Source organism: Ictidomys tridecemlineatus, chromosome 2, assembly GCF_052094955.1.
Source record: "Ictidomys tridecemlineatus isolate mIctTri1 chromosome 2, mIctTri1.hap1, whole genome shotgun sequence".
NCBI classification, from domain to species: domain Eukaryota; kingdom Metazoa; phylum Chordata; class Mammalia; order Rodentia; family Sciuridae; genus Ictidomys; species Ictidomys tridecemlineatus.
Genome location: NC_135478.1, coordinates 145,079,793 through 145,105,641, shown reverse-complemented (window position 1 = coordinate 145,105,641; position 25,849 = coordinate 145,079,793). Strand labels below are relative to the sequence as shown.

The 25,849-nt window shown below is 42.2% G+C and overlaps 1 protein-coding gene and 1 long non-coding RNA gene across 5 annotated transcripts in view; one reads left to right on the top strand and one right to left on the bottom strand.

Moving 5' to 3' along the window:
- Nucleotides 1-4,338: 4,338 nt before the first annotated feature.
- On the top strand, nucleotides 4,339-24,326 carry LOC120891965 (uncharacterized). Its single transcript, XR_013435084.1, has 2 exons — nucleotides 4,339-11,256; nucleotides 11,697-24,326. It is a non-coding gene; the product is annotated as an uncharacterized LOC120891965 (long non-coding RNA).
- The window catches only part of Nod1 (nucleotide binding oligomerization domain containing 1), a 50,870-nt gene continuing 36,895 nt past the window's right edge, over nucleotides 11,875-25,849 (bottom strand). For all 4 annotated transcript variants that reach the window (XM_078039903.1, XM_013355982.4, XM_021722259.3 and 1 more), the window contains 2 exons: nucleotides 17,250-17,333; nucleotides 11,875-13,190 (listed from right to left, as the gene is read on the bottom strand). In XM_078039903.1, coding sequence (XP_077896029.1) covers nucleotides 13,118-13,190; nucleotides 17,250-17,333 — 157 coding nt within the window. In that variant the 3' untranslated portion in view covers nucleotides 11,875-13,117. The remainder of the gene's footprint in view (nucleotides 13,191-17,249; nucleotides 17,334-25,849) is intronic.

Below are 25,849 nucleotides of genomic sequence, written 5' to 3'. Positions count from 1 at the left end.
ATTCCATTGTAAGACTAATATCATTTGGCCACACCTAACTGCACAAGAGAGCAGGAAATAGATTCTACTTGTGTGAATCGGGGTCAACAATTACAGAACACTCTCTTGGCTGTTTCATTTATATCTTTTGATTTCTGTTTTTCCCATTCTCAATCTTATAGATAAGCTAGTATATTTAATATAGTATATTTAATAATATGTCTCCTTCTGCTCTATCTTCTATAAATTTATGTTTTTATAAATATTTGAAAAATATGTAGGATTTTTTAATATGTTTCAAAGTATATGTTGCTGCATATCATTCTGATTATTAATTTTTCACTATTGTATTTGGAGATAGTTACGGTGCTATAGGGAAATCTAATTTATCTTTTCTTACCACTTCAAAAATATTCCCTTTATTCATTTTTATTTAGTATATTTTATTTCTCCTGTTTACAAAATCAAAAGTTTTACTAATAATGTTATATTTAGTTTTCCAATTATTTTTGCAGCAATAACAAAGAACTGCTAATTTAGCAGCTTAAATGGCAATAATATTTTTTTCACAAATCTGCATTTGAGCTGGGATTGTCAGGGTCAGCTCCTCTCTGCTCCATGCGGTATCAGCTAGAGTCAGTGGAGCCGCAGCAGGATGAGGCTGGAGTCAGCTGAACACTCACTCATGTCTGGTGGCTGTTGCTCTCTGTCAGTGGGACCTCAGCTAGGGCTGTTTGTAGGAACACCTACACATGGCATGTCCACAGAACTACTTGACTTCCTCACTGCAGTGGTGGGATTCCAAGAGAGTTGTTCCAAGAAAGCAAGGCAGAATTGCATTTTATAATCTCATCTCACAAGTCACATAGGGTCACTTCCACCCTGGTAGAAGACACAAAGTTCTTTTTGAGTTCACAGGAAGAAGACAGACCTACTACCCAAAGGAAGGCATGTTAGTGTTCACACAATAAGCAAAGCACATGGGGTGGGACATATCATGGTGTTCACTTTTGGGAAAGATAATCTGGAACATCTCTGAATATTAAAAATCTTATTGGGATATAATAACATGACCTGAGGATTGACACTGATTAGCAAAGATGTCTAATTGTAAAAGTTAAATTCCAAATAAACTTCCTTTTATTTATTTATTTTTGTTTGTTTGGAGTTGGGCTTTGGTGACTTAAGAATGGAAATGTGTTCATCAAACACTAACTACCGTTACCTGAAGAGTTTAGTGCTAGTCTATGTCTCCATACTCCAATTTCTCATAATAAGCAACCTAGCTGCAATTGTAACGTTAATAGCTATTAATGCCCATCATGTATTAGATGTTCTGCTAAGTGTAGGGGTTAAATTATATTCAATCCTTACAACAACCCAATGAAAATGATAATTCCCCTGGCTTGCAGATGAAGAAATGAAGGTCAACCCATAGTTTTCCTAAATTATATGGTTAATAAGTAAAGAACTAAAATCCCATTGGGGATATCTTGTGCTCTTGCAGATGTTTTTAGCCTTCAGCCTGTACTCCCCTATGCCATGCTGCATCTGTTGATTTTTATTTCCTAAAAAACTTAGATTAATGCTTTCTCCTTATCTTCCTATGCACACACCCACTCCTTCATTGTAATTAGGCTGGGTCATGTGATTGAGTTCTAGCGTATGAGATATGAATAGAAGAGATATGTCCAATTTCTTAGCTGGACCCAATAAAACTTTCAGTTTGCTATGCTTTCTTTGCTTCTGCTATCTAGTTGGCATTGCCTAAGGTGACCTTGGAAACCACACATGGAAGATGGTGAGGACTGACAGATTGAAACCTAATGATAAAATGAAACAGAGATTCCCTACCAGCAATCTAAAAACTGCTTGGACTGTGTACTAGCAAGAGATAGACTTCTGTTGTATTTGAGCCATTATGTTTTATTTGAGCCATTATGTTTTGGGGGTCTATTACAGCAGTTAGCCTTCCTTAACTTTTACATACTGTTTCAATTATTTCTTGCTGGGTTAACAGAGTACTCCAAAAATGTAGTGGCTTAAAATCACAGTTGGTCTTAATTAACTCATGACTAGTTTATGACTCATGGGTCATAAATTTGGGCTCTTGCCTGGACTTGTTCATGCAGCTACAACCAGCAGGTGGATGGGCGGGGAGCTAGTTGGTCTAATATTACCTCACTCCCCTGTCTAGAGAAAGGTACAGGCTGGAATGTGGGTCTCCAGCAGGCCTGCCTAAGACGATATGCATGGTAGTGGAAAGGTCCCTATCTGCAAGTACTTTCTGAGCTTCTGCTTGCATTGTGTTTGAAAGTCATGTAAATGGAAATTATTTATTGAGGACCACTTACTACAATCATCTATCATACTGTTGCAACATAAATGCACAAATAAATGCATAAATACAGAAGTTGTTCACATATATACAACATCTCAGTTGCCCATTTGATGATATTGTCCATCTGTGAGTCTGTTTTCATAATCCCTGTATCAACTTCTAAGATCAATTGTGTTGGATATAATAAAAATAATTTATTTTATTTTTTTAAGTTGCTTTCAGCTCTATGAGAATAAGATATTTGCCAGTTACCATTGTTTGGCTATAGTTTTGTCTCCTAGGGGTTTGTTATGTTGGAAACTTGGTCCTTAGGTGATGTTAAAATTTTTAAGAGGTGGAGCCTTGTAGGAGATCCTTATGTCATTGGGGAATGCCCTTGGAAGGGATTAAGATAGTTCTTGTGGGAGCCTGAGCAAATTTTTAAAAGAGGGTTGTTATAAAAAAAAAAGACCAGCCACTCCAGAGTTCTCTGGCTCTCCTGGCTGGCCATATTTTCTCTTCCTCTTGTATGTGTTCCCACCATTGTGACACCATCTTCCCTGAGGTCCTTACCGGACCAATCTGATGCATCTCTTGAGCATCCAGAACTGTGAGTTAAATAAACCCCTTGTCTTTATAAAATTATTCAGCCTTAAGTACTTAATTATAGTAATAAAATAAAGACCATGTACAAACAGAGATATGAAAACTTGTGCACTGTTTGTGTACCATGAGTTGTAGTGCACTCTGCTGTCATGTATAACAAATTAAAATTTTAAAAATTAAACTGAAAAAAAATGTAGATCAATACACAAATAAAATAAGGTTTAACTTTGTTTCAACATATGTTAGATACAAAGAACATCAAATATAGCTTCTTTCTCTCTCTCTCTCTCTCTCTCTAAATGTATTGATGATTTAACCCAGGGGAACTTTTAACAGCTCCTTTTAAATTTTATTTTGAAACCATCTAACTAAATTGCTGAGGGTCTCACTGTGTCACCCAGGTTGACCTTGCTTGGAACTTGAGATCCAAGGCGTGTGCCACTGTGCCTGGCTCAAATTCATCTTTCTAAAGTATATTAAGTACCCTCTCACCTGCCATCTCAGTCACATTTTAGAAAGTTTTTCATGCTCCCTAAGGTTAGGGAGAGCTGAAGTGGTGCCAAGAAGATAGGGAAGAGGCTGATCTTTATCACATCCCTTACCATCATTCCTTCTCCAAAATTCTATGCTTAAGTCCTTCATTTCCTATCAGAAATTATCATGGACTTGTGTTGAACTGTGGTAGTTCAGAATTCAGGGCCCTTTTCTTCTGAGAGAACCTAGCCCTGTGAGTCATCTTGCAGTGGGGTATGGGGGATAACGCCCCAATTCCTACTGTGGAAAACAAAGGGCCTACGCCCTCCCTTGCCCTATCTCCTGGCAGCTGTGGCATGGCCTGTGACTAAACTTGCTCAGTTGGATGTGTTTGCTCAGAGCTTTGAATATGGGTAAAGATAAAAGTACTATCAGGAGTCCTGGTCATGTTGATTGTGCCACTTCTTAAGCCTTCCAGAACAGTCTTGATTCCTGCCCATTTTCCATATTGGTCTTCTAGCCTCCAGCTTACAGGGAAATTTTTTTATGAATTTAAAGGATTCATCCTATAAAATTCCCCCTTTGCCTAAGATACTCGAAGGAAGATTCTGTTATTTACAAACAGGAAAGTCCTAACTGAGAGCACTAATATTCCAGGTGGACTCCGATGCTGATTGAAGCCCCAACCACAGAATACACAAACTGGCTCTCAAGACCTCTGTATTCAATGTCAGAATCCAGAACTGCCACCTTCCAGAACTGTCCATTAGCCACTATCTACTCTGCCTCAACTACAAGAGCAACTCAGCGGTTGCCTCAAGGCCCCCAATCTCCATACATTAGCCAAAGCAATCTTTGGAAATATAAACCTGATGTCACCACATTCCTCTCCTGAAATCTTGCAGTGGCTTCACTGACTCCCAAAGACCAAAACCCTTAAATTTTTTAAACCTTTACCCATAATAAGAAACACAACTTATATTGAGACTCAGTATAATTGGCACATATTTTATATAGAAAAGTGTCACAAAACAATACTTATGCTTTATTAACAAGTTAGTGTCTGTCTGGCTCTAGATCCATATTGCTTCTTAAAGCTACTCTCTGATGAACTCTGACATTCTGCTTCACCTTTAAAAACAGAAATCAGGGTTATACCAAAACAAAATGTTTCCACAACCCCCTAGCACGTCACAACAGTCTAAGAAATCCTGGCCTCTCCAGGAATGGGCCCCTACCTTGTTCTTCCCAGCCATGCCCATGCTTGCTCCTCCTCCTCCCGAATCATGCTCCTTTGCAGTGGCCAGGCTTTCAGCAACCACAGGGCCTTTCCCAGGCTGTTTTGACTACTGAATCCCTCACCTTCCTCCTCTCATATCATGTTTCCTGTTCTGGGGGCAAAGAATGTACCTTATGATAGGTCCTCTGAGTCCTCATCATGGTTGTAATTTGATATTTATCTACCTGATGATTTGAATAAATACTTGCATCTTCCCCAGTAGACTGGACATGGTAGGAGGGCAGGGTCCCTGTGTTTTAGCTTACTGTTGGGAGAGGTAGTCTGCCTGCATCTTGAGCATCCTTGCACCTTGTTCCTGGCTATGTGGACAATTGTTAGCCCTGACTACTCTTCCCAGGCTGTTTCCCAGCAGATACTGTGTTGATCATAGATAATCTTGAGGTCTGAACTATCATCATTCTCCAGGAGAGACAGTAGACTTGCTTGCTGCTTTCTGTAACACATCAGGGTCCCCATGCTCAGTGTTCTTCTGCAAAGCCACTATATGTGCATGTGTAGCATCCACCATACTATGGACCCCACCATACTATCCCTGTGGGGATAAGGAGCGTGGAAAATGTGCAGACCTGCCGGTGCTCATGCTGTCTATTGTCTGTCACAGTTCTACGCCTCTGACCTAGGAGGCTGCGTCTGTGTCAGCATCCATGAACCAATAACAGTCTAACTTACTAACTTGTAAACAGGTTAAAAAGTGCCAGACATAACCCTAGCCATTATTCTCCTAACAGCACACACTATCTGGCAGAAAATAGATATTCAGTATTTATGTGTAAGATGAATGCATGGATAGATGGACTTTCTCAACTTATACTTAAGACATTGCAGGGATCAAACCTTTCCAGAAATGCCAACCACGTTCTGGAATCCTTCTGAGATTGCACACATGACAGTTGAGGGGGGACACAAAGATTTGTCCTTAAGTCTCTGCATTTATGTGCCTAATTAGAACTTTTTTGTTCAACCAGCTCTTATTCTGATACGTAAGGTATTTAAAGGGGTAAGCTCATCAGATAGCTGTACTTCCTGAATTACTTGACTTGGTCTAATGTTCTAATGTCGAGCTGAACTTGGTGGTGATGTTTGGGGAGGGCTGATGAAGGAGGTTGGCAGCCTGGGGCAGGCAGAAGCTTGGGTTCTATTGCAAAAGGGGAATTCTAGACATATCTGGATGTCTTGAAGGGGGCTGGAGAGTAGGGGATCCAGGAAGTGAGAAAGAGAAGTGGGACAGCAGCAAAGGCAAATGTGGCCTCAAGTCCTGCCCACTGGCTGGTGGCAGGAGTTAGGGACACATCTCGAAAATTCTTCTCTGAGGCTGCATGGGCTAGAGTGCTTCAAATGACAGCTGTCCAGAGGGATTGTTCCCCTTTTGCAAACAACATTTTTTTTTTTGTATGACATAAGCAAAGTTTTTGCACATAGATTACAACTACCTTCAGGACAGATAAAAGAAGGAAAAGAAAGCAAGAGAATGTAAAATTTAAAGCTATTAAGGTTTATTAAATTAAAAGTTGAATAATGTATGGAAAGGCAGATAGCTCTTTGGGATTCTTAGAGATGGTAGGATAAGAAGAACCTTCATGTTTGGACTGGATCAAGTGTTCTCACCAAGGAGATACCACCCCTGAGGAGGCAGAAAAGAACTTAGATGTTCCATGGTTATGGCCCTTTGGAGGATAAATAGATATACAGTGTTTCTATGTATTAAAATGTACTGGAGGAGGGGGATTAGAAAAGTGTCTTTATTAATAGTCTTTGCGGGGGTGATAAGGAAAAAGTTGAAAACACTTGACTTCCTGAATCAAGTGGAAGGCTTTTGTTGACCACCAGTGGGTCCTTCTGGAAAATGAAACAAGTGTATTATTTCAGCAGAAGGAAAAAGATCCCCCCTCCCCTACTTCTCTTTCTAATACTGAGATTTGAACCCAGGGATGTTTTAGCCTAGCTACATCCCCAGGCCTTTTTATTTTCAGAGTCTCACTACGGTGCTGAGGCTAGCTTTGAATTTGTGATCTTCCTGCCTCAGCCTTCTCCTGAGTCTCTGGGATTACAGGCACATGCCACCATGCCCTGTGTGGAAAAAGATCTTACACATCACCTAGAGGACATTGTGTTGGAAATCTAAATGCAGCAGTGGGCAGCTGGGATGCTACACATGGTTGCTCAGTAGGTGATAAGCTTGCTGACCCCATAAAACTTCACTGTGCCTAGACTGCCAGGCTGATGGCCTCACATACACTGGGACCCCCCTAGACACAGCAAGAGGAAGACTTGATATAGAAGTCAAGATTCTAAAAATTAACCCACCTACTTCCTACTCTCCCATTTGTTCTGTTTCTCTTCCGCCTGTCCTCTCCAGCTCTGGTTTTTGCTACAGGCAGGAAAATCAGTAGCAATGTTCATGAGTGAGTAAGAAGAAGGCCAGAAAGAGAGCCGTGTCCTGATAGGAAAGAAAGAACCTTCAGCCAAATCATTTCGGTGTGGAAAGCCAGATCATCTACTCTACTCTCTGTGAAATCAAATCATAATGCAAACCAAGCTTTGGCTTTCCTAATCCATGCTGCTTTATCCATGTTCACCTAGACACGTGATTCCCTTACAAAACAAAAGTGAAGACAGTTTCAAAAGTGGGCAATGTATTGTTCTAATCCCTTAGGTAGGTATTCAACCTTGAATATGGCTTCTGGTCTCTGGGCTTAAAAGTCTGGACTTTGCCATTTGAAACGGTGATGTCGTCTTGGTGCTCTTAGGGTTATGAAAGATGGTCTACTATATCTCCTCTTATCGCCAGCCTTATCCTAATTCCCATTAAGGCAATGCTGGAAAGAAAAAAATTTAATTGGGTAACAAGAATTTCCACTTTGGGAGCCATAACTACATATAGGTACTGTTTTTAAGAGCTTTGTATTAATTTTTTTTAGTACTAGGGACTGAGTACTACCACTGAGCTACATCCCTGGCCTTTCTTATTTATATTTATTATTATTTATATTATATTTTATTTTGAAACAGGGTCTCACTATGTTGCCCAGGCTGGCCTCAAACTTGTGTTCCTCCTGCTTCAGTCTCCCAAACAGCTGGAATTACAGGTGTATGCTACTGTGCCTGGATTAATTAATTCATTTATTCATAAACAACCCTACAAGGGGAACACTATTTTATCAACCCTATGATAAAATAGAGGGAATTCGAGTACAGAAAAGGTGAGTCATTTGTCCAAGGTCACACTGCTACTAGTATCATTAGGATTTGAACCCAAACCTTTGGTCCCTGGAGAACTTGCCAAATGCTCATTTAATGTATCCTTGGCCAACTCTCTGCACTTGTGGACATCTTTGAATTCATGGATGAATGGGCTTAAGATAATATTGCTCTTAGTACAATGTACTTGGGTTTGAGTCTTAATTAAATAATGTGCCAGGCCCCATGCACTGTTGACTTTTTGGGCCACTTTTATATAATGAATGAATTAATGGAGCATGCTGCCCTCTTGTGATGAAAATCACCCCCATGTGACCTGTAGCTTTCTTGAATGCACATACTTCCTTCCTTTGGTCCAGTCTTGTGGCTGGGGATTGGGGATGTGTGACTATATATGAAGCTGTTGACTCTGTAGAGTCAAAACTCTTAACCTGCCATTCTCCAGGATGCTCCTAACCTAGGACTGTCAGTGGGGTTCACAGATATGACAGAGTCCTGTTGCTTTTAACATCATCAACATAGGAGAAAAATAAGAGGTTTTTTCTGTGGAAATGCCAGGAACACAAAAAGACCTCATATCATTTTGCTTGGCCTAGATTAGAACCACGTTTAACAGACTTGGCAGAAAGATGATCAGTTGCAAAGTGAACTGAAGGTTGCAAATCTATCAGAACAGAGGCACAATAAAACCAGCCAGAAGGCACGTGTTTGTGTTCCAGCTCCACCAGGAATAAGTGTCTGACCTTGGGCGAGTTGCTTTTTTCTCTGATATCAGTTTCCGGGTGGGTAGAGTGAGGGGTTAAACTAAGTGATCTGGAGATCTTAGATGGGCCAGGTGCGGCATTCCACATTTGCTGAGCCCCCTTCCCGGAAGGTTTTCCTCTTTGTCTTTTTTCTTTTAATTTTTGTACACATCCTGTTTAATAAGATACATATTCATGTTACCAGTCCTCAGTTTCCTCATTCATGAAATAATTTCTACATTACAAGGCTATGGGAGGAAGTAGTTTCCATCAGACCTGATATTGCAGGGCTGAGTCAGGCCAGGTTTGTTTAGGCAAAGCAAGCACACGTCATCCAGGAAAACTGACTTTGAAGGTCTTAACACATGCACATTAGTCATCACCTTGTACACTATCACCTAAATAGATGGCAATTTGTGGGCTTTTTAATTCTTTCCTTCAGCTATATTTGTTGGCATTGTGAGTCTTGGACACACATGTCCCTGTGCAGGCAGAGCCTGGACATTGTGTCTGCTGAGGTGCAGGGGCAGGGAGTTTTATTCCTCCTTAGAGGAGACACTGATGGTTACATTATTCTCTTTCACCTATATATCTGTTTTTTTTTAATCCCTAACAGTTTTAAAAAGAAATGAAATTTCATAGCAAGAGATTTTAGCCTCAGTAATCCCACTGTGAAGAAATAACCATAAAGTTTTTAATTCTACCAAACAGTGTCTATAATAATCACAGCCAATCCAGAAACATGAATGTCTTAACAACTGGAACATAATAAGCAAATTCTCAAACTCATAAACCACTAATGATAATTTTAAAGACTATGGTAATGATGTGGGAAAATGTTTGATTAAGAACTGCAAATAGGCACTGGAATTATACCTATGAAAAAAGATGTTCAGACAAAGCACAGGAGATGATATGTAAAAACTAAAATAGCTGCTTTGGTACGCTGATATACACATTTTCAAGGTTCCCTTTAACATTGTGATACCCCTTTTACAACAAAAATAAATGCACTGTGAGACAGAGGGAAAAATCAGGGAAGATTTTTTGAGACATTTTGACTTGTTATTGGTTACAAAAAGCACCCCAAGTGGTCTTCAAAACCTTGTGTTTATTTAATCTATTATTTTAAGTCTTTCTTAAATCACAGGTCATTTTTTCAGTGTGTAATGTCTCTAGAAAAGACGTCTTCAGTCAGTTGTAGGTGCAGTTCATTCGGTTTTTAGATGGAGAGAACAGTGCTGGAACGGCCCTGCTCTATAGCTGTGCCACAGGCCTCATGTGGTCACACGAGTCTTGGCCTCCTCATGAACCGAGTCTGCTTTCATTGCAATGCCCCTCCATGGTCATAGTTATGTCTTTCAGTTCCAAAGCAAGTTTCATCTTGTGTTCTTTTCTTCTTCTCCTCCTCCTCCTCTTGCTCCTCCACCCCTGTTTCTCACCCCCTCCTCCTCCATTACATGCTACAGACTTACTGTACCACACCTGGAAAAATGTCTATGATCCCAGTCAGTACTCCTGCCTGGTTCCAGAGCTGAAAGGAAATTGGGATATTGCTCACACCCATGTGCCTGGCTCTGTGCAGTGGTGCTGGCCTCTGCCCTACTATGCAATGAGGATGAGATACCAGAAAGCTAGGATACTACAGGAACCTTGATGTTGAATTTTACTTTGAGAACTTCCACTGCCATATTTAGTCTTGTTGGAAAGGTCCCTCTAAGCCTAGGAGTGAGAGGGGAAATGAGAAAAGCTGGTTTTATAGTAACTGGTGGGTACGGAGGAGGGGACCCTCAGCCAGGCACACCAACTACTTTCTAGAACACCTTATTTCACCTTCTCTCAATAACCTCCTGAGTCAGTGCTCTTGGATTCCCATTTTTCACAGAGGATATCAAGATTCCAGCAGACCTAGGCTGGGCCCAAAGCCACGCATCAGGGCAAAAGCAGGCTGGAGCTCCTCGGAGCTAATTACACTTGGACACAGTGACTTTGCATGGCTTTTTAAATTGAGTTCCAAATCAGTGTGAACATGATATAAATGCAGGTATGATGTACAGAAGCAATAGTTTCTTTCCTCAAATCAGCCAAGGCATACTATGGAAAGGAGTGGTCAGTCATATCCCAAGTTCACAGAGCTCACTTTTTATATTTTTTCTGTTGTCTTTTTCATGATTAGGACAAGCCTGTACACCTGTGCTCAGCTCATCTGTGTGGTGGAGACCCTTTCTGGAAAGTTGGAAACCTGCTTTTGGTTTTATAAAAGGATCAGAATCTACCTTTTACCATGTAGAAGATGGAGGTGTTACAAATAGTACTTCACACTATAACCACACAAATGGAGTCCCTGAGAGGTTGCGGTCTTGCAAGTCTTTAGAGCAATAATGTTTAGTAGTTGCTGAGTAAATTTTAGACTTTCAAGAGTTTACATTTAGCTGTTTGATAAAATCTGAACTTTGTTCCCAGGAAGTGTGTTTCTTGGTGAGACTTGGTGAATTTGTAGTCTGAATCTGTGCTCTGTGTTCCTCATGCCCTTGGCCTTCAGCTCACCTTGAGGATTTCCTTGCCCTTTGCAAGAGGATCTACTGCCCAGATTCTATGCTGGGGAACAGACTGCTGCCTCAGAGGGAGATGACCAGGTGAATATCTGGGTCTGGGGTCGGGGATACATTGGAGGAAGCACCACAGCAGTGCCTTTAAGGGAACAATCACCGTACAGTGGTCTGAGCTACAGGATATCCCCCATAACCTGCTGAATCGCACCCTCCCTAGCAGGCTATGTATGGAGCCAGGCTTGAACCTAGAACACTGTGGCTTTCTAGGAGGGACCCCTTACCCTTCCCATGCTGTCCCCTCTTGCCTCAGGACCACCTTGTCCTCCATCCATCAGTGAACAGCCAAGGAAGGTAGTGGGCCTGGCAGGACCTACTGTGTGCTGTGGTGAATGCATGAAATTGGGCCACTCCATGTGTCCTGAGCCCAGCCAGCACAAGAGCCCCCCACCCCACCCCGGTATGGATTCAGAGGCCAGATGGAGCAGCCTCAGATAGTGCCTTCACCTTTTCTTGTCCCTTGGTAGGTGGAGAGGACCGTGCCGGACCACACTTGGGACACCTCTGGCCTCCCTTCTTCAGGCCTCCCCCTGGAGCACTTTATCCAGAACGTTGTCCACAGTGCATTGAGTCAGGATGGGCTTGAGGCTCACAGCACCAGGCCAAGTCCCTCCAAACAATCCCAGCCCTAACATTTCAAAATGGTGAGCATTTTAAATATTTTATTAACAATGAGGTGGCCAAAGAACAAGTTCTCTTGTGATAACCCCACCCCACCTCACAGAGCATCCACCATGTGCCCCCCACAGTGGTAGGGGTCTAGCACACTCTGCTGGCTGAGTTCTCAGCAGGCTCCCCGAGTCTTCATTCACCACCCCCCCAGCTGTTCAGGGGCAGGAAGAGACTTCCCTTTTTTATTTCCTTTTTTGGTACCAGGGATTGGATTCAGGGGCACTCGACCACTGAGCCACATCCCCAGCCCTATTTTGTATTTTAGAGACAGGGTCTCACTGAATTGCTTAGTGCTTCGCTTTTGCTGAGGCTGGCTTTGAACCCACAATCCTCCTGCCTCAGCCTCCCCAGCCACTGGGATTACAGGAGTGTGCCATCACGCCTGGCTGAGACTTCCCTTCCTAAGACGGCAATGTAGAAAAAAGCTTCTGTGTGGTGTGGGTGCCAGGGCCACCAAGACAAGTCATGCCTATCCCTCTGGAGAACAGGAGTCCATGCTTCTTCCTGGGCAGGCACATCAGCTGTGGAGTGCAGTTGGGACAGGTAGAGGCCAGACTCGAAGCTCTATGTGATGAAGGCATTGTCACTGTCTTCCTCTTAGACTGGCCTAGACTCAGGACTGAGAAGCCTGTGATGAGCTCCTGACACCAGCTCCCCACAGGACCTTGATAAGCCACATCCCCATGTCCTACACCCTTCAGTATCCACAGCCATGAAGGGGACATCAGTACGTGGGGAAGTACTAAGGAGGGTGGATATTTCCTGTGCGTTGAGAACCTTCTTTCCCAGAAGCTTGGCACTGACTCTGCACCAGGTCCTCCACTCTCCCCTGAAGACAGCAGTGACCAACACACTCGCTCTGGTTCTTAGGGCAGGCATCTGTGCCAGCTGTGACTGGCCTTCTCTCTTCTTCAGTCTTATTCCTCCAGCTTTGGATAAAATAATTACAGATACACAACAAAGTCTTCATAGTATAGAAAACCTGATACTGTTTTGCAGTGACTACCGCAGCTCACAGGGTGCACACTGTTCCTGCAACACCCTAACAGCTTAGGGTAGACATCACCACAGAGGTGGGCCTGCATCATTAGGAGTGGGCTCCATCAGGCACCTGGCCGCATGCCTTGGGTCGCAGCCTGCTTGCCCTGACTGCACAGGGTGGCAGCAGCTGCTACGGGGCCTCCCAGGGTGAAGACCCAAGCATAGGAAAGTCCTCTCAGAAACAAATGATCCGCTTCTCATCTTCAAAGACTTTGGCCTCCTCTGGCTCTATCAAGTTCCCATTTAGACTGGTGAGAAGGAGAAAAATAATTAAAAACTATATATATTTTTAGTTGTAGATGGACACAGTAACTTTTGTTTATTTTTTTATGTGGTGCTGAGAATAGAACCCAATACTTCACACATGCAAGGCAAGTGCTCTACCACTGAGCCACAACCCCATCCCAAGAAAAACAAATTTTACACACAGGAAAGCACTGGGGACTATCGGATGCTCCTTCCATGTCCCTAACTCACTCTTGAGCATAACACAACCCTCAAGGTAAGAAACAGGCTCTAGTCAAGTGGTGCTTTGATACTAATATTAATCCTCTCCAGTCACTTTCGCTTTCATAACCGAGTATCTCACTAAGGTCACCTAGAGCCTCCAAAAGCCTGAACTTAGTGACATTTTTCTCAGGTCTTGTCTTCTGGGCTTTCACAGGCAGCATTTGGCTGTCTTAACAGTTTCTATTTTTTTTTTTTTTTTTTTTTTGCAGTAGCAGGGATTGAATCCATGAACATTGCGTGCTAGGCAAGCACTCTGCCACTCAGCTACATCCCCAGTCTTTTTTATTTTAAGACAGGGTTGTAGCAAGTTGCTCAGGCTGGCTTCAAACTTGGGATCCTCCTGCTCCAGAGCCAGCTCTCCATCTTTGAAGCACTACCTTGCCTGGGCTTGATGTCATGTTTTCCGGGTTTCTCCTGTATCTGAGCACTCTGCCTCGGCCTCCTTTCCTATACTCTCCATGTGACCTCTGACTACTGAGTTTCCTCCAGACTTGGGGCCAGGCCTTTTCCTCAGGCCTTCTCATCTTTGCCACAGCCTCATTCAGAGGTCAGTGGAGCCTGTTTCCTACCTTATGTCTTCACTTGGTGTTTCCGGGCAACTCAAAGTGATAACACCTCCCCAGGATTCCCTTCATCAGTTGTGTCAGATAGGACCCGGGGACCACCTTAACACCCTCCTCCTAGCCATCCCTAGAATCCCTGCCTGGAATCTCTCTGTGGCCTCCATTCCACACCCTGGGCTGGGAACCCATCTGCTCTCAACCTGGACCACTGCAGTATCCCCCTGTCAGGCCCTTCATAAGTGCCCTAGTCTCAAATCAAGCTTCCCAGAAGGGACCTAAGTGGTCCCTATGCCTTGGAAATCTGACCACATCCTTCTCCTGCTTCAATCCCTTCAATGAACCTTCCATTACTTTTAGGATAAAAACCAAAATACATGATATGTAACTCACAGATCTTTTATGGCCTGGGCTCTGCCTGTCTCCTCTGCCTCCCCTTACCCTCTCACATAGTCTGAACGTTCTAATGCGGCAGCTTCTTGCTGTTCTCTGTGGACACCACACTCCCTCCTTCCCAGAGCCTGGGCATATGCTGTTCTCCCTACCTTGCAACACTCTCCTTCCCTCCAGCCTAGTTGACTAACTTATTCACCCTTAGGCTTAGGTTTTGTTGTTACTGTTTCGTGATGCTGGAGGTAGAACCCGGGGCCTTGAGCATGCTTGGCAAGTGCTCTGACGCTGAGCTGCACTCTGGCCCCAGTAGCTTTGTTTAAATGCCATTTCCTTAGGAGACCTTTCCTGGACACCTTCTTTTGGCCTTCCCCCTAGGAGCACCCCTCACAATGATAGTTACATAACTCCTTAATGAGTTCCCCCCTCCTCTGCCTCTCCCTCACTAGCTAGTGAGCCCAAGAGGGAAGATCCAATTTGCCACAGATGCTCGGCACTAGCGGTGCCTGGCGCTCAAGCATTGTGTTCCTCAAGGAATGAATGAAGATGCAGCACTAGCCCCTAGGGACCCAGCTGTGACCACTACACAGGCTCTCCCCTTCAGGAGCTCACAGGGTTGACACTGCCTCATGGGAGCTCCGTCTTCAAACACAAGAACTATACTGAATAAATGTCAGTAGAAAAAAAGTCCAAGAAGATGCTCTGTCAGTAGTGGCCTCAAGCACAGTGTCCCTAAGCCCCAGGAGCCACAGCTCCCCTCCCAGTCCAGCACAGCCCTATGACCTGCTGTGGCAGCTCCTGGACCAGGCCTAGTCCTTAGAAGCCATGCACAGAGAAATACCCTTTGGTAGCTCCCAGCACAAGCTAGGAACTGAAGGGAAGATGTCCCCAAGGCCAGTACCTGAGCCACCTGTCCTGTCGCATGTCTGGATCGATGGCCAACCCACCCTCTCCACCTGAACACAAGTGTTTACTCTCTGGATAGCGTGCCTTGAAGCCAAAGACCCTTGGCCCTACCCAGATAGTTTCTTGTGTAGGAACAGTGGCCTTGAGGGACAAAATGCATGTGTTCAAGCTTGGCAAAATTAAAGCAGCTACAGACAACTGTCTCAACCAGCTTGGAAGAAGAGTGTGGACCAACTGTGGTCTGCAAACTGCTCCTCTCTGCATTCGGTCCTCAGACACAGAATCAACAGGAAGCAGAGCCATCCCAGGGCAGAGGTCACAGTATAAGTTAGCTGGAGATGCCTGCAGGCCAGACACTCTGGAGCTCTCCAGCACTTTTCAGGCAGAAGAGCCAGCTGAGAGCCTCATGGGCATAGATGCCAGCATTGTCATACTGGATCTAGGCTCCATTCTCTACAACAGCATTTTTAAAAAATGCTTTTGACCATGTCCCCAAATAGAAATTAAATTCACCCACATGCATGCCTGGAGTTAGAATACCCTGCTATGCATGTTGTAGCCCAGTATTCTGTCCTTTTCAATTTTATTTGAAAATAATGCAAGCTGCCCTGGGTGCAGTGGCACATGCCTGTAATCCCAGGTGCTCAGGAGGATTGCAAGTTCAAAGCCAGCCTCAGCAAAAGCGAGGCACTAAGCAACTCAGTGAGACCCTGTCTCTAAATAAAATACAAAATAGTGGTCAAGTGCCCTGAGTTTAATCCCTCAGAGCCAAAATAATAATAATAATAATGCAATCTGCAAATCACCAGACTGCCTTTTGCTCCACTGACCAGTTCCAAAGCAAAGTAAAATGCTATTCAAGGATCCAAGGCTGAAGACTGTACTTTGATTTTTTTTCTTAGCTATGAAAGTCTTGAAGGGAGGAAGTAGTTAATGGGCAAGTACCCCCTGAGCTGAAGGATTGGAGTCATGGCTGCCCCATGGATCTCAGAGAAGCCACAGTGGACACGTAACTCCCATGGTTAGGGTCCTCTACAGAAACCCTGCTCTGCCCTCTGCCAGCTTCTCCACAATGGTCTCTACCTTCACATTGGCAGGGGCTGTCAGAGACATCAGAGTCATGAGGACAAATATCCAGAGCACTGAAGAGTCTGCACACTGGGGCCCTCAGCTCTCGACTCAGGCCAGCACTTTTGAGCAGTCAGGGCTCCTGCCATCAATTTAACTGCTGCACCTCTGGTGCCTGGCATGTAGCAGGTCACAGGCCTGGAGACTCTCATGACTACTGGGAAACACCTGTGTGTTTTATGAGCCACTCTCCCAGTATCTACCAGGCCTACCTCAGCCACACAGTTGTTTCCAAGGGGCTATGGAGTGTGGGGTGGGGGGACCTTGTGGGAGGCAAGAAAGACCTAGAATGGGGCTCGATGTTATAAAGCAAAAAGTAGGGTCTTTTTTCCCCCCCTTTTTTTTTCATTAGCATAAGTATGTTCTCAGAGCAGACCCAAGAATACAGGAAGAGCATACATCAACTCAAATCCAGCCTGCTGGTGCCTCCTGAATCCCAGGATGCCAAGGAAGAGGGAGAGAGTTCTAAACTCCAGACCAGCACAGCTACCCCTAAGTCTCATGAGGTCCACCTCAGCAGGACTCCCTCTTGTCACAAGCCAGTCTCTCATGCAACACCATGAAGGTCAAGGACAGGGGCCTAGATGGTAAAGTCAGGAGGCTGGGCAGAATTCTACTTCTGCTCTTGCTGTCATCGTGGACAAGTTCTCTGCTGCTCAGGACCCCAGTTTCTACATGTGTATAGTGAAGCCAACACCACCACTCTAGAGGGTCGTTGGAGGAGTCAGTGGAACTGCCCCATGTGGTGCTGGACACACAGACAGTAGTGCTGAGTCAAGAGTCCCTGTCAATATGACAAGCAGACAACCTTACCAAATCTCTGTTATGCCAGTGTTGTTCTGTAAGGCCTTTGCCAGCTGGGCGGTCCCCATGGCTGTGATCTGATTCTGGATGAGCCTGAAAGAAAAGCACACTTTGTGTCCAATACAGAATGCTGGGTGAAACCTGCCCTCTTCACAGGGAGTTGCAGGGACCAACAGGATCAGAGATGGGATTGGAGGTGGGGACCAGATCCTGTGACTCTTCATTAAGCTAAGTAGCCTCACATGAGAATAATGAACAACCTTTAAAATTTTTTTTCTTAGTGCCCATAATACACCTGTTGACTTAGATGTAGACGATGTCATATATGAAGAGGGGTGTGTGTACATATGTGTAATACATGAATAGGGGCAAGTACATACGTTTGTGTGTGCATGTGTGTGTCTGAGAGAGAGAGACCTTTTTCATCATAGGGGTGCCCAACCAAAAAGGTATGGATACCACCCATCTGAACAACAAATTCCAAGAAACACATCACCAGGGTTAAAGGTCATCCAAGGTCTCCTTCCAGGTACCTCGGGAAACTGAGGGCAGTTTTAAAAGTTAAGTAGCTACTGAATGGTCATCCCTTCTTTGAGGGACCCAAAGTCTTCTAGTATGATACCACATCTTCCCACCATCCATGAGGGAGGACAGAGAAACAATTCTGTTGCTGCCACTCCTGGGTCTTGTTGTAAAGCATCAATAATGGGGCCTTTTAAAGTGTCTCCATGCTGCTGAGTAGCAATGATGCAAATGAAAGTTTCTGGTAGAGCTGGGAAGGCCTGACCTTTCCTGAAATGCTGATATAGGCGGTGATGATTCTAACCCAACCAGGAAATAAATGCAGAGCGAGGCACTGATGTATCTACCCTTCAGCCCAGGTTCACTTCTCGCTCCTTACTACTCCTAAACCTGACCCTTAGAAATCCTGGACACTGACCCAGAAAGGGGTTCTGTATGAGGGCTCTGCTCTCATAATCAATGGGTCACAGAGATTCAGCATGAAGGGGCCTGCCCTGGAGGCAGGACCACATGGCAAGCAGGAGCTACTGTCGCAGCCCTGACCCTGACAATCCTTTTCAGCTACAGAACCATAAAGTCTTACCGGTGCCTTAGTTGTCTCTGTAAAGTGGGAAGAAGAGTGGAACTTGAACAAAAACAGAATCTGGAGGTGAGCACCGAGTTCTGCATCCACTTGAACTACTGTTCTCTAGTCGCCACCTTCATGGTGGCTGCCACTACCACCCCTGATGTCTCCGTAGGGGCAAGGCAGCCTGTCCTCAACCAAGAAGTGGCATGAGGCCAGGAAGAGGAAAGCTCCTACGGTCCCTAACAGGCCTGCAGTCCAAGCCCAATGGCCTGCCAGGGCTACCTTTGCTTGGGCCAGCTTGGCTGTGCACACAAGCAGCAGCCAAGACTCCCCAGCCCTGCGCAAGCTCTGCACTCCCTGGAGGGGCTGGCCCAGCACCTGGGGGAGGGCAGAAGAGAAGACAGCAGATAAACACAGAGGAAGGAAAATGGATGTAAAAGCACAGTCTGGCCTTTTTGCAGAAATTGACAATGTGGCTCTAAACTTATGAAAACGCAAGGCAACCAGACTGGCCAAGATAACCTGAGAAAGAGCAGAACTAAAGGGTTTGCACTTCTTGATTTCACAAGTTCTTATGAAGCTATAGTAATCAAGACAGTGAGGTCTGACATAATGACAGATACATGTGCGCTGATACATGCCTATAATCCTAGCGACTTAGGAGGTCGAGGCAAGAGGATCACAAGTTCAAGGCCTGCCTCACCAACTTAGCAAGGTTCTAAGCAACTTAATGTGACCATGTCTCAAAATAAAAAATAAAAAGGGCTGGAGACATGGCTTAATGGTAAAGCGCCCTGGGTTCAGTCCTGGTACCAAAAATTAATTAATCAACAGACTAGAACAGAGTCTAGACATACATTTCTGATCAACTGATTTTTTAAATCTAATTCTTTAAAAAAATTATTCTAATTAGTTATATATGACAGCAGAATGCAATTCCATTCATATTACACAAATAGAGCACAAATTTTCATGTCCCTGGTTGCACACACAGTCACACCATACATGTTTTCATACATGTACTTAGGGTAATAATGTCCATCTCATTCCACCATCTTTCCTACCCCCATCCTCCCTCCCTTCCCCTCCCTCCCCTTTGTCCTATCTAAAGATTCTCAATTTCTCCCATGCTGCCCCCCAACACCATTATGAATCAGAATCCTTATATCAGAGAAAATATTCGACATTTGGTTTGGGGGAGGATTGGCTTACTTTACTTAGCATTATATTCTTCAACTTCATCCATTTACATGCAAATGCCATGATTTTATTTTCTTTTAATGCTGAGTAATATTCCATTGTGTATATATACCATATTTTCTTTATCCATTCGTCTACTGAAGGGGTATCTAGGTTGATTCCACAATTTAGCTATTGTGAATTGAGCTGCTATAAATATTGATGTGGCTACATCCCTGTAGTATGCTGTTTTTAAGTCCTCTGAGTATAAACCAAGGAGTAGGATAACTGGGTCAAATGGTGGTTTCATTCCTAGTTTTCCAAGGAATCTCCATACTGCTTTCCATATTGGCTGCACCAATTTATAGTCCCACCAACAATGTATGAGTGTGCTTTTTTCTCCACAGCCTCGCCAACACTTATTATTGTTTTTATTCTTAATAGCTGCCATTCTGACTGGAGTGAGATGGGATATTAAAGTGGTTTTGATTTGTATTTCTCTAATTGCTATAGATGTTGACCATTTTTTCATATATTTATTGATTGATTGCATATCATCTTCTTAGAAGTGTCTGTTCAGTTCCTTGGCCCATTTATTGATTGGGTTATTTGGGGTATTTTTGGTGTTAATATTTTTGAGTTCTTTATATATTCTAGAGATTAGTGCTCTGATATGTGTGTAGTAAAAATTTGCTCCCATTCTGTAGGCTCGCTAGTCATTTCACTGATTGCTTCTTTTGCTGAGAAGCTTTTTAGTTTAAATCCACCCCATTTACTGAGTCTTGATTTAATTCTTGCTCAATAGGAGTCTTATTACGGAAGTATCTGAGATGATGGAGATTAGGGCCTACTTTTTCTTCTATTAGTCCAGGGTCTCTGATTTAATTCATAGGTCCTTGATCTACTTTGAGTTGAGTTTTGTGTATGGTGAGAGATAGAGGTGTAATTTCATTTTGTTGCATATAGATCTCCAGCCGGGCTGGAAGCTCCAGCCAGAGCAGTCCCTCCATGAGCACAGTAGAGGGATAAGGACATTAAAGGAACCCATAGTTTGGGAGGCCCAAGGTGTGTCTGGGTACAGAGCAATTAGATATCAAAGACATTGCCTGGCAAACCTGAAGAACTTGCTGCATGATACCCATGTGTACCCATGTGTGGGGAAAGAAGCTGCCATCTCTCTAGGTACTTGTGGAAGACGAAAAAAAAAAACATTTTTCAGCCATCGAGTGGGGGCCCAGCAGCCAAGGGGGCCGATTCCTGGGAAACCCAAGTTTGGCCCCAAATACAGGCCCATTAAACACACGCTACACCACATAGAGTGTGCTTAAGTGACCAGGAGAAAATCAAACATGGAAAGAGGTTTACACAGGGAACAACTAGTCAAAGAAACCCACCTGGCTCTACCCTCCCCCTACAATCTGACTGCTTGCAGGACCAGCTGAGAGAGATGCACCTGACCAGGAACTCTGAAGAGTCGGGGCACGAGAGGTTGTTTGGAAACCAGGAAAAGTGGGGTCTGCAGGTGTTGTAGGGGACTAAGGATTGAATCCCCAGCACAGAAATGGAACCCAGGCGAGATCCTTGGGGTACAGTCTTCCAGCATGGACCAGCAAGTACTAGGCGCTGGAGGTGCACTGATTTAAAATATCCAGACCAGATCAGTAAAGAGCCTGGAGCCCGCCTAAGCCTAAACCCTGCCTCCAGGAACTCCTCCTGGAATCCTAGCAATCAACAGAGTGGAACATAACACTCCAGAAAATCCACCTAAAACTCCTGAGAAGAGAAGCTGAGAATGTTTTGAACTCCAAGGGAAAGAATTTTTAACTTTTCATCAAGGTTTGTTTTCTCTCTCTTTTTTTTTTAATTTCTTTTCACTGTTTAATTGTGACCTTCAAGGTACATGGACATTTATACAGTCACCTTTTTGTTTCTGCTTCTCATCTCTAGAATTTTTGAAGCTAGTTATTTTAAATGGATTTTTTGTGAACTAGCATATTTAGTATATTTTAGTTTTGTTTTGTATTCCTTTATTTTTGTTTTAATTTTTTAATTTTGGTTTATTTATATATATATATTTTTTTTTCTTCTGTTTCGCTTGACTCTCACTTTTCTTCTTCTAACAGCCAATCTCTACTGTTTCATCTTTCACTCTTCCGTTAACCCTTTTCTTCTGTTTTCTCTCCTCCCACATAACCATCACATCCTATATCACTTCTGTTCTCTCCCTGTCCACCATTTGTAAATGTAAACCCTTTTGCAAACTTGCTGTTTTTATTGTAGGCAATAACTGATCCTATTATTTGTTTATTGTGATAATTAACATTGTAGACATCATAGTAGGAACATTTGGTTTAATGCTGTAAATTGTTTGCATAGTTGTTGTTATTATTTTCTTCCCCCTAAACAGTGAGGTGTACTAGAAACCTTCAGGTTTCTATAAATCCACAAGGTAGAAACTCTACTGCCTCAGATCCATACTGTTAGATGAGTAGCCACACAAACAACGTGAAAAAGCAAGGGAACAAATTGTACCAAACAAACCAAGATACTCCACTAACAGAATCTATCAATCCCACAGTGGAAGAAATGTCAGGAAAGGAGTTTAGCATGTACATAGTTAAATTGATCTGCGAAGTAAAGGATGCTGTAAGAGAGCAAATACAGGCAGCAAATAATCACTTCAATAAAGAGGTAGAGATTCTGAAGAAAAATCAAACAAATCCTTGAAATGAAGGAAATAAACCAAATTAAAAATTCAATAAAAAGCATCACCAACAGACTAGGCCACTTGGAATACAGAACCTCAGAAAATGAAGACAAAATATATAACCTTAAAAATAAACTGAACCAGAGAGAGAAGACGTTAAGAAACCATGAACAGAACTTCCAAGAAATATAGGATAACATGAAAAGACCAAATTTAAGATTTATTGGGATAGATGAAGGTGCAGAGATATAAACCAAAGGAATGCACAATCTTTACAATGTAATAATGTCAGAAAATTTCCCAAATCTAAAGAATGAAATGGGAAATCAAATACAAGAGGCTTATAGGACCCCAATGTGCAAAATTACAACAGATCCATATCCAGGCACATCATAATGAAAATGCCTAGCATACAGAATAAGGATAGAATTTTTAAAGCCTGCAAGAGAAAAATATTAGATTATATATAGGGGAAAACCAATATGGATATCAGCTGATTTGTCAGTCCAGACCCTCAAATCTAGGAGGTCCTGGAATAACATATTAACTCTGAAAGAAAATGGACGCCAACCAAGAATCCTATATCCAGCAAAATTAAGCTTCAGATTTAAAGATGAAATAAAAACCTTCCATGATAAACAAAAATTTTAAAACTTCACAACCAGAAAGCTTGCACTTCAGAAAATTCTCAACAAAATACTCCATGAAGATGAAATGAAAAAAGAAAACCCAGAGAATTGGAAGAACTACACTAAAGGAACAGTCAATCAAAGGACAAACTAATTCAAATTAAAAACTAGAAATAAACTGAAATGACTGGGAACACAGATCTTATCTTAATAATAACCTTAAATATCCATGGCCTAAACTCATCAATCAAAAGACATAGACCGGCAGATTGGATTAAAAACAAGGCCCAACAATATGCTGTCTCCAAGACATCCACAGACTGAAGATGAAAGGATGGGAAAAAACATGGATCTTGTAAACAAGCAGGGATTTCTATCTTCATATCAGATAAGGTGGTTTTCAAGCCAGTGTTAATCATAAGGGATAAAGAAGGCCATTTCATACTGCTTAAGGGAATCATACATGAACAAAACATAACAATCATAAATATTTATGCCTCAAGCAATTGAGCATGTACATATATCAAACACTTCTCATTTCAAGAATAAAATAGATGACAACATAATAATTCTAGGTGACTTAACGCACCTCTCTCACTATTAGGTAGATCCTCCAAACAAAAACTAAACAAGGAAACTATAGAACTAAATAATATAATAATTTAGATTAACAGACATATGTAGAATATTTCATTCATCAATGACTGAATATACCTTCTTAGAAGCACATGGATCCTTCTCTAATATAGATCATGTTATGTAAGCTATCACAAATGTTGGCATACAATTGTAATATTACCTTAATATATTTTTAGCAACTGTAGGGTTATTTTGATAGGTCCCTTTCATTGATATTAATTTCTGTATTCTTGTTTTTTTCTTGATTAGACTTATTTGATTTTTATCAATGTTTAGCTGTATTATTTGTTCTCTAATTCAAATATTTCTTCTCCTACTCTTATTTTTCTCTTCCTACTACTTAATTTGAAAATGATTTGTTATTCTAGCTTCTTTCTGTTATAAATATTCATCTGAATACTGTTTCATCCCAGAGATCCTGATAGTTTAAGCTTTATTATCACTTAGTTCAAAGTACTTTTTATTTACTTTTCTTGTGCTTTTTTCCTTGACCTCAGAGATATTTATAAGTGCACCATTTAATTTTGAAATAGTTGATATGGGGCTCTATATATCTTAAAGTGATTGATTTATAATGTAATAAAACATGCAGGAAACACAGTCTGCCTGATTTCAAATTTTAAAAAAGAAATGCTTTTTATATTTATTGTATTAGTTACATACATGTTAAATTCATCAAATTGCAATTGCATACTTCAAATAGGTACATTTTATTGTACTTCAGTTTTACCTCAATAAAGCTATGGAAAAAAGAAAAAAATATATCTGGGGATGTTGCTGAGTAGTAGAGCACCTCTGGATGCAACCCTCAGTATGTGTGTATAAATAAATAAATCTCAAAATGGGTTATAGACCTTAAATGAGAGAAAAACTACAATATAAAACTTAATAGAAAACAGGTGTAAATTTTTGTGACCTTGGATTACATAATGGTTTCTTTTTATATTTTTTTTATTTTTTTGATACCAGGGTTGAACCCAGGGGTGCTCTACCACTGAGCCACATCTTTAGTCCCTCTCCCTTTTTATTTTGAGACAAGGTCTCATTAAATTGCTTAGGGCCTCACTAAGTTGGTGAGACTAGCTTTGAACTTACAATCCTTCTGCCTCAGCCTCATGAGCCACTGGGATTACAGACATACACTATTGCACCTGGCTAGGTTCTTATTTATTAAATAACACTCTCAAGGCACAAACAATGAAAGAGGAAATAGAAAATTTCAACTCATCAAAATCAAAAACTTCTATGCTTCAATGGTTGCTATCAAGGAAGAGGAAAACCTCAAACACACAGAGAAAATACTTGCAAATCATTTGTCCAATAAAAGTTTAGATGGGCGCAATGACACATGCCTGTAATACCAGCAGCTCAAGAGGCTGATACAGGAGGATCATGAGTTCAAAGCCAGCCTTAGCAATTTAGCAAGGCCTTAAGCAACTCAGGGAAGACTCTGTCTCTAAACAAAATGAAAAAAAAAAAAAAGGTTTAGGATGTGGCTTAGTGGTTAAGTACCCCAGGGTTTAATCCTCATTACAAGAAAATAGTAAAAGTCTAGCACCCAGCATAAAGAACTCCAACACTACAACTGAGCATTAAAAACAAACCAGTTTAAAAATAGGCCAAGGATGTGGAGACATTTCTTCAGTGAAGACATACAGGTAGCCAACAGGGGCAAAAAGAGATGCTCGACACTGTCAGCAGGAAATGCAAGTCAAAACCACAATATGGTGTTACTTCACACCCACTGGCATGGCTAGACTCAAAAGGAGGGACCACAACAAGCGTTGAGGAAGATATGGAGAAGCTGGAATCCTTCTATGTTGCTGGTGAGAACATAAAACAGTCATTTTGCAAAGCACTTGGTGATTCCTCAAAAAGTTAAACATAGAAGTGCCATATGACCCAGCAATTCTATTTTTAAGTATATACTCAAGTGAAATAAAAATACATTTGCAAAAATACTCCCAGTGGCATTATTCACACAGTCAAAAAGTAGGAACCACCCAACCACCCATCAAATGACAGATGTCATATATCCACACTTTGGAGTATCATTTGCTATAAGAAAGTAATTAAGTACTGATACATGCTACAACAAAGATTAACCTTGGAAAATTATACCAGTGGAACAGAGACAAGAGCTCACATTTATACGAATTGCCAAGAATAAGCAAATTCAGAGACAAATTAGTGTTTGTCAGGGGTCGAGGGAGGGGAAGGTTGGGCATAGCTGCCTAAGGCATACAAGGGTTTTTCGTTGGGGGGTACAGGGCAGTGAAAATATTCTAGAATAGATCATTATGGTTGTGCAACCTTGTGAATATACTAAAAATCCTCTAAACTATATACCTCAAAAGAGTGAATT